Here is an 8,554-nt window from a genome sequence, read left to right on the forward strand (position 1 = left end):
AACTTCATTGGCAAAATATTCCCGTAACAATGAGGGGAGCATCATCTGGTAGTCAAAAACTACGCAACCGCAAATATTATAATCTGCCACAATACCAAATGTTGCAAAAAAAAAAAGACAAGGCCCATTTGAATTTGTGTACCCCAACGATTTCATCCAAGAAAAAAGACCAACCCCATTTGAATTCCTTTACTGTTTGAAGAAAAAAAATAGAATTGGCCGGTACGCAAAGCCCGGCACTCATTTCCCTTTTTCCCATTTTGAATCCCTGCATTGCATCGGCCTCACCTGATCTTTCGCTGTCTCGGCTCAACTTGCGCCGTGTTATAAAAAAGAAAAAGAGGTCAACTTGCGTCGGCCAATTCGCAACACCGAGACGATAACAAGAATCTACAGTAGCTCCCTCCCGTCATCATTCATTTCTTCCCGCAAAACCCAAGATTCCGCAGGTCATTAATTAGATATTGGTCCATCAACGACACCATGGCATGAGATGAGATGAGAAGGCGGCCATGGTGACAACTGCTGGAGAAGCTGGAGCATGTGAAGAGCCGACCGTGGAAGGCGGCGTCGTCGGACATGTTGCGGTCGACGTCGACAGGTCGGCGGTGACGGCTGATCGGCAGGGGCAGGTTGGAACCGGGAGCGGCTGCAGAATTTGCCAGCTTGAGGACGGCGACCTGCCGGCGGAGAGCGGGAGCGGGCAGTTGGTAAACCTCGGCTGCGGCTGCCGAGGCGAGATCGCGTCGGCGCACCGTGGTTCTCCGTGAGGGGCAACAGGTATTGATACTCCCATCTCTTGTGTGCTTAAAAATGCTTATACGCACTCTCTTTTTTTCAATCATCTTCTTCTTTGGTCACCTCTCGGCTCCTCAATTCAACCTCTCGCCTCCGCGTTGCCACCGCACCAGCCCGTCATGTCCGATGGTTGCCGCACCTGGCTAACACCCTCGCCGTCGATTCGCAAGACCTCATGGAACCCAGTCGATTACATTTTCTTTCCTAGAAAAGAGTAGTGGTATTAGACACAAAGCACGAAAATTTGAGGGAAACGCTCAACCTGAAATTCTAGGATTAGAAAGGAGCTCAAGACGCTTTGAATGCGTCAAACTCTGAAGAATAGTTTTTGTGCCGGTCAACATTAGAGCTTTCTCAGTTAGGGAGGATGACTGAAGTGCATACTATACGGACGGGCATAAGTAATGACAATCATGGTATGGAATCTCTCACTGTGGTGAGGAAAAAGAATAAAGTTGCGCAACCAGTAAGCTGGTAGAACTATGGCATTTTCATACGAGCTCATCATGTGACTATTACCTCAATTATTGCAACCACTTGCTAGGTGGGTCATACGTATGAGGTGCAAATTGGAGATCTTCGATTGTGAAGTCCCATCCAAGGTTGATGATACTGCCTGTAGATTTCTTTCGCTGTCGTTGCCCTTGAGAATTCCATCCTCATCCAAGGTTTCAAAACGTTTATTTATTTATTTATTGGTCTAATAGCAGTGTACTTTAGAATTAAGGCGCTTGCCCAGCCTTGAAATGAGGCTTCTCAACGCGGACCCCCAAATGAAGATGCTCCATATAAATAAAGATGGAATAAAAATGATCACGTAGTCAATGACAGATGGGGCTCACATCTCAGCTGCCACCTCAGCTGGTCAAAGTTTTGTTTTATGCTCGGTCTTTGCCCTGTCAGCTGACAGGTGGGGCCAACCCGTCGGTTTCCCTGATTTCGCAAGAAAATCACACGGTCGGTGATCTTCATTATTCGTTAAACGCATATATGGTGTTTCCTCGTGCCCTGACTGTAAAGTGGTACTAAATTGTTACCCTGACCCCAAATATGATAATTTTGAGTAAATACCTCTGAAAGAACACTCAAATTCGATCGATGGAGGCATCATAACAAGAAATAGATCGGCGAGGATTAATCGTCCAGTGGGGGCGTCTCTCGCCGGAATTGATGTGGCGCATGGAGCTTGATGAGTCGGCTAAAGATAATTGGCATCCTCGCGACAACATAATTTATGATAAAAAACATTTGATTTACCATAGTTAAAAATCTGACATCAAAGATAATGGCTACGCGACCTAACCTAGCAGCAGCGCCGCTGCCAGCTGCTTCCTCCCTTCCTCTCCCCTTCGTCGCCCCCCGCACGGGCGACCGAGGGGCCCCAACCTTAGCCGCCGGTCACTCCTCCCATCACTCCCCTCCGTCACCGCTGGAGGAAGACGTCGGGCTAGGCCCGGGCGGCTGACGACGGTGGCGGAGGAGCCTCTCCTTCTCTCGCGCGAGGGTGGCCCGGGGCACCCGAGCGAGTAGAAGTGCTCCTTGGATCTGAGCCTTCGCGGCGGCGGATAGCCGCGGCATTGCAGCACCTCGGATCGGCGGCGGCGTGGAGGGCTTTGGTGGACTGGTCGGCTGCGGGCGTGGTTGACCCTCCGGTCAGATCTGATCTGGCCAGAGTGGCTTGCTCGCTCCGCGGCGGTGGAGATCGGTGGTGGTCTGTGCGCACGATGAGAGATGGATGTTCGTCGAGCGGATCCGGGTGAAAACCTTGTTCTCGGCTTGTTGCCAAGACCGGCGATGGCGGCACTCTTTTGTGTCGTTGCCTTCTTGAAGGCATCATCGTGGAGAAGCTCCAGACCTCTGTCCGTTACCTCTGGGGGAAACCCTAAATTAGTAGATCGAATGACGTGGCACTCTAGTGTCGTTTCCCCCTTGGGGGCGTCATTCTTGGAGATGTACAAGGGCTCGAGGAACCAGTGGACGGCTTCTTTGGTGGAGCGGTGCTTCATCTTACTCATTGATGGCAGCGGATCTCGACGGCGTGGCGCAGTGGAGACTCGGTGTCCGATGCGCGGAGATGGACTCGCGCAGGAGGAGGACGTTGTCTGGCGTCATGATAGCGTCGATGGCGGAGAGGCCTAGCAAGGTCGATGCGTTAGTTTCTGCTCTGAAGATGAATTGGTGGAAGACGGCGGCGACGACACATGAGAATGCGTCGAACCGGTTTGTACCCAAACTTAGTATGTGGCTCGGGTTGGGGCCTCCGGCTTTAGATGTTATGCTTTGGTGTGATGTCTGTTTGGTATTAGGCTTGGATTAGACACCCCTTCTTCAAGTGGATAGGAGTAGCGACAGTTGTTGCTAAGACAGTGAATTCAGACTACCTGATGTATTACTTTGTAAGGTCCTTGTGAATAATTAATAAAATTGTTACATGCATCGTTCAGAGGGTAATCCTCTTTAAAAAAACAAATTTCCAATATTATTGTTGGTTTTTGGTGTTTGTTGTAGCCTTGCCTACTGTGAGCATCGGCAGAGTTGTCAATGTTTTATTAGCTTTCCGGGGTTTTGCCACATCTCACAAGAAAAAAAGTGTGTTTCTCAATGCTCCCGCCGGCTACTTAGAGAAAACTAAAAAATCACTAGAAAAATACTTCTTTCGGTCCTTTTTATTATGCATATAAGATTTTTTTTTAAGTCAAACTTTATAAAGTTTAATCATATTTATATAAAAAAAACATTAACATCTATAATATTAAATCTATATAATATATTCCTTGCAAAAAGAATCTATATAATATAAAAATTAAATTCATGACGCATCTAATGACATTGGTCCAGAGTACTCTGTGCTAGTATACTCTGGAACGAGCGAGTATAATTGTAATGGTGCCAACAAATATATACCAGGACCAATGTCGTAACGTCAGCAAAAAAGAAAAGGACAACCTATTAGCATCATTTTTATTTGATTAATGGATTGGCCTAAAAAGGAGTTGAATGCAGACGGTGCGAGATCTGCGGCGAGAACGCGGCGAACATCACTGGATGGGGCGGCGGCGGCAAGGAGTTCATGCGACAGTGGCATGGGATGGCGAGCGTGGATGGAGGAGGCTCATCCAAGGCCAGGGGTCTTTGCAGAACCCAGTCATTCTGCAATTTCTTGCTTGCGTGTTTGATCATTGTATTAATCTCGTCGTGGTTCTTTCATAATCGTATGGTTTGAGATGTTTCAAGCCTCGAAAGTGTATCACATACTACTACGGCGTTGCATATCTTGCGTGACGAGGCCAGAGGAAGGACTTTAATTGAGATCTTTCTTTAGTGATGCCGGGAATGACATGGTTTGGCTATCAAAAAATAGTATATTAAGGCCATCTTCAACGGCAATCCATAAATTTTCTTCTGCATCCGTCCATGAACAGGGACCATTCCACAAACATGGATGCAGAATGCCGCCATCCAACCATAGCCACATACATTTTCACAATAGTTAGAATCAATCGGACGAAATTCATGTATGGAATCAATCGGACGAAATTCATGTAAACACGGTTGGATTTTATGATATGACGGACTTCATACAAACTGGACGAAAATGTATACAATTTGAACATATGTAAAACTATGTGCGCGTACGGTCGCGCGGAGCTCCACTCACATGACACGGATACACTACACTAGTCTACGACCGACCGCGGCAGATTCCTTTGTCTTCTCAATGTCCGGCAGCCCGCTCATCGGACTGCAGGGAGCCCTAGAGGTATATACTTCAGCGCAAAGGACGGCCCGCTTCCTTATTGCTCATTGGAGCGGAACCGCCCGGCTGATGCTTCAGCCGAGGGGAAGGGGGTGCCTCCGCTTCAGCGAAGCCCAGACGGTGGCCGACGATGCTCCGCACTGAAGAAGAATCGGGCAAGACACCGACTGTGTATGCCGGCGTCGCCTCGACGATGGCCTTCCTGGGACACAAGCGGTGGTGGCCTATTGTGTTCTACTTTCCCTTGATCTTGGCGGCGGACGCAGACACGCTGGCCGCCGACTAGGCGATCTCCGCGGGGCCGGCTTCTTTCTCTGTCTGCATGGTGCGGCTACCCGCACGTCGACTGCGGATGGCGCACTAGAGGCGCAGTACGATGTGGTGTCGTCGATGGCAACAATGATGCCCGTGCCGCCATGCTCTTCGTTGTGCCGGTATGGAGCAACTTGCCACTTCTCCGCGAGCTGGCTTGGAGCGGCGAGTTGTTGAACCACGCGTCGGCTTGGGGTGGCAACTTGCTCCATCAGGCTAGGCGGGGGAGGTGGAGCAGTGAGCTGCCTCGCTCGTATTAGACGGGCTCGGCGGTCCATCCAGCCGGCTTTTATGCCGGAGAACTGCTCTCCCTACTCGTTAGATGTCATTGAAAGGGTGAAGAAAACGGTGAAAGGAGAAGATGGGGAGCGATAGACTTGGTGGTGCGATTCTTGCCCAGCATCTAGCCTAGCTTAAATAGAGGGCGGTCGGGAGGAGTTTGCTCGACATTCGTTTAACGTCGAAAGGTGTTTTAATATGGAAAGGAGGCATGTTCAGCAGAGCGTGCAACAAGCGGCGTCCTCAGCCGGCGCACCACTTCAATGACAGAGACACTGAGAGGTCGCGTCCATCCTGAATCACCTTCAATGTAGAGCGAGTCACCTTCAATGTAGAGTGACGCGCTCTACAATGGGCGCTCTACAATGGCATGAACGGCGTGCTCCAACCTCCCTCTGCCTGTCCGACACAAGGCCGGAGGCCAGAGCCGCCTGCCTTGTCATTCCTAGCAAAACGCTGTCAGAGGGGGAGGATTTGCGGCAGAGGTGGGAAGGGAAGAAAGCGGACGCATACCCTAAATCGGAAGTTTACAGGCCTCCCAGAAACTTTTTACTGGCAGGGACTTTTATATAAATCAGCCAGCATAGTTCGCCAGGTGTTCAAGTTTACAGGCCTCCCAGAAACTTTTTACTGGCAGGGACTTTTCTATAAATCAGCCAGCATAGTTCGCCAGGTGTTCAAGGGATCTGCTAGAGATGCTCTAATTCAACTAAAAACAGTGTAGCAAGCATGGTGATCCTAACAAAAACACGAGCCAGATATCATCGCTGTTTGCAGTTGCTTTGCTGGCTAAATGAGAGAATGATAGACAATAGTATATAGTAGGAAAAAAGTTGATGAAATGTTCAACTTCAAATATGAAACCATGAAAAGATTTGGTGGAATTATAGATGCAGGTCAGCCCAACGGAACAGGCAAAATTGATAGTGCAAACTTTGTATCCAATAAACATAAGATTCCACTCAAAAGCCTTTCTAGCTAGCGTGGGACTTGTTCAGGATGACACCCTCATACTTGACCTGGAACCACTTCATGGCGTCTTCCTTGGTCACCCTTTGGTGGATCCCAACACGGGCCTTGCATCGGCGCCGGCGGGAGACACGGTATCCAGCTCGCTCCAGAACAACAAAGAAGTCCATGCCGTAGATGCCGGTTGATGGGTCATACCTGGGAGAATTAATCCAGAAAGTTTTAAGCATGTAAGCAATAGGATATCAATACTAGCAGGCAAAAGGTAGTTCAGAGAGGATTGCAAAACACTTCTCAAAAACAAGACAAGTATGTTAACTGATCAAACCTAGTCGACAACATACAGGTATAACCTTTCTGCACAAGCACTCAATATCAATTGCAGCAACAAACACTAGCATGTACAAACCGATAGAGAATACAAAAAAACTTACATTCTCTGCTTTAAAGAGATATTTGTTTATCAGACTTTACAACTGAGAAACACATTGTCCAACACAGTAGGAACAATGCTTCATATACATCACAGCAAAATAATTTCAGACTGGGGCAACAACTCAAGTGACTTGCAATGAGAACATAGGCAGCAATAGCAATGCATACTAAAGTACACATCATTATTATGCATTGAAAACTTTTAAAGAATGTGCATTACAAAATCCTTGTGATAATAGAAGTTCCACCATTTAACGTTAAAGATTATGACAACATGCACGTCAGGATTCTGCTGTGATAACTCCACAATGATTTCTAATAGCAGAAAGAACTAGCATCTACCTACAGTACTGTGTGTATGTCACAAAAGAAACTTTATTTTGCAACCCAATCTTACAATCAAGTTATCAAGTGAACCAAATTTACAGTCCTAAATAAATATAAAATTCGGATATATAAAATGCAAGCAGAACAGAGTACAGGAAAGGTTATCTTACTTCATGCCAAGATCAATGTGCTCCTGAATACCAAACCCAAAGCAACCAGTGTCACTGAAGTTCCTCCTCAGGAGCTCGTACTCCTTCACCTTCAGCCCACTCTCGAGAAGCTGCATTGCCTTCTCACCCCTGATCGTCACATAGCAGGCAATCTTCTCATTACGACGAATGCCAAAAGACCTGACAGTGTACCTCGCTGCCAAGATAAAAGAGCGATGACCGCAAGTCCGTAAGCACCACTAGATGTTGAAATCAATCAAGAAACATGGAGCAAACTTTAGCTTGTTGACAATATCTTACCCTTGGAGAAAACTGGCGACTGCCCGCTCAGCTGCTCCAACACCTGATGAGTAAATTCGAATAAATTAACCTCACGTCTCAAAATTTATTACTCCCTCCGTTCACTTTTGTAAGTCGTTTCAGACAACTCAAAATATGTTGTTTTGCACATTGTCTGAAATGTCTTCAAGGTCTTATAAAAGTGAACAGAGGGAGTATTAATAAAACTAAGTGCGCAAGCACACATAAGACGAACAACGTAGAGCACTACGGGACAAGTTTCATTTCGAGCGGATTGCGCAATTGCAGATCTATAACCACACGCACTGAAACAATATCAGATACACAGATGGATTTTAATTTATTTCTTTTTTTGTCGAGGACACCGAGTTGGGATGGATGGGTCGCGGATCTATGGTACCTTGGCAGCGCGAGTGAGGCGATCGCCGCTCTCCCCGACGGAGATGTTGAGGACAAGCTTCTGCACCTTGATCTCCCGCATCGGGTTCAACTGCTTCTTCTCCGTCGACTGCGAGAGACAAGCGCGTAAGAACATCGGGACACGCAAGAAATGCCGAGCGTTAGCATCGCGGTAGGAGTACGAGACCTCACCATGGTGATCTGACGGGGGAGGCCGCCGGTGGAGAGGAATCCGAAGATGGTAGGGTTTAGCTGGTTCTGGGTGTGGCTGCGGCGGCGGAAACCCTAGAAATCTCCCGGCCTTATATAGGGGTTGCTGGAGGTTTGCCGGGCGACGATTTGGCAAAATGGCGTGGGGGACTTGGAGCGGTCCGATCAACGGATGGACGGCTAGGATATTCAGGTCGGCTCTAGCTGGGCTGTTGACGTTCTCCGGCCCAGCCGGATGGCTACCTGGACCGGACTCCCGGCCATCATACTCATAATCTCCACTACTATTAAACAATCAAATAAAAACTTTCTTACGTGCATCTCATAAAACATACACGGATTTATTATGACCGCATGATTAAGCCCACTAAACTTAATCTAACAGTTAGCCTTAACCTAATCCATTCTCTGTGTGCACTTAACAATTTACATTGACTGACCGTGCTTCACCATATGAAACTCCACGTCCGATCAATTAGGAAACTATAATCATGATCGGGTCTTCTTAAAAAACTAATCACGGTCACATCTTCTTAGTAACTAATTACGATCGTGTTTTATTATCTCCACTACTATTAAATAATCAAACAAGAACTTT

General features: G+C 47.5%; 1 protein-coding gene and 1 pseudogene across 1 annotated transcript; one reads left to right on the forward strand and one right to left on the reverse strand.

Moving 5' to 3' along the window:
• Positions 1–317: 317 nt before the first annotated feature.
• Positions 318–4,132, forward strand: LOC123041774 (uncharacterized; annotated as a pseudogene).
• Positions 4,133–6,004: 1,872 nt separating this feature from the next.
• On the reverse strand, positions 6,005–8,138 carry LOC123041764 (60S ribosomal protein L11). The gene is made up of 5 exons (XM_044464328.1): positions 7,939–8,138; positions 7,748–7,855; positions 7,348–7,390; positions 7,048–7,243; positions 6,005–6,313 (listed from the first exon to the last, which is right to left on the reverse strand). The coding sequence occupies exons 1-5, from the start codon at positions 7,939–7,941 to the stop codon at positions 6,121–6,123; spliced, it is 543 nt and encodes a 180-aa protein (XP_044320263.1). The 5' UTR covers positions 7,942–8,138; the 3' UTR covers positions 6,005–6,120.
• Between the last annotated feature and the right edge of the window lie 416 nt (positions 8,139–8,554).

The sequence above is a fragment of the Triticum aestivum genome, chromosome 1A (genome assembly GCF_018294505.1).
Source record: "Triticum aestivum cultivar Chinese Spring chromosome 1A, IWGSC CS RefSeq v2.1, whole genome shotgun sequence".
Lineage (NCBI taxonomy): Eukaryota > Viridiplantae > Streptophyta > Magnoliopsida > Poales > Poaceae > Triticum > Triticum aestivum.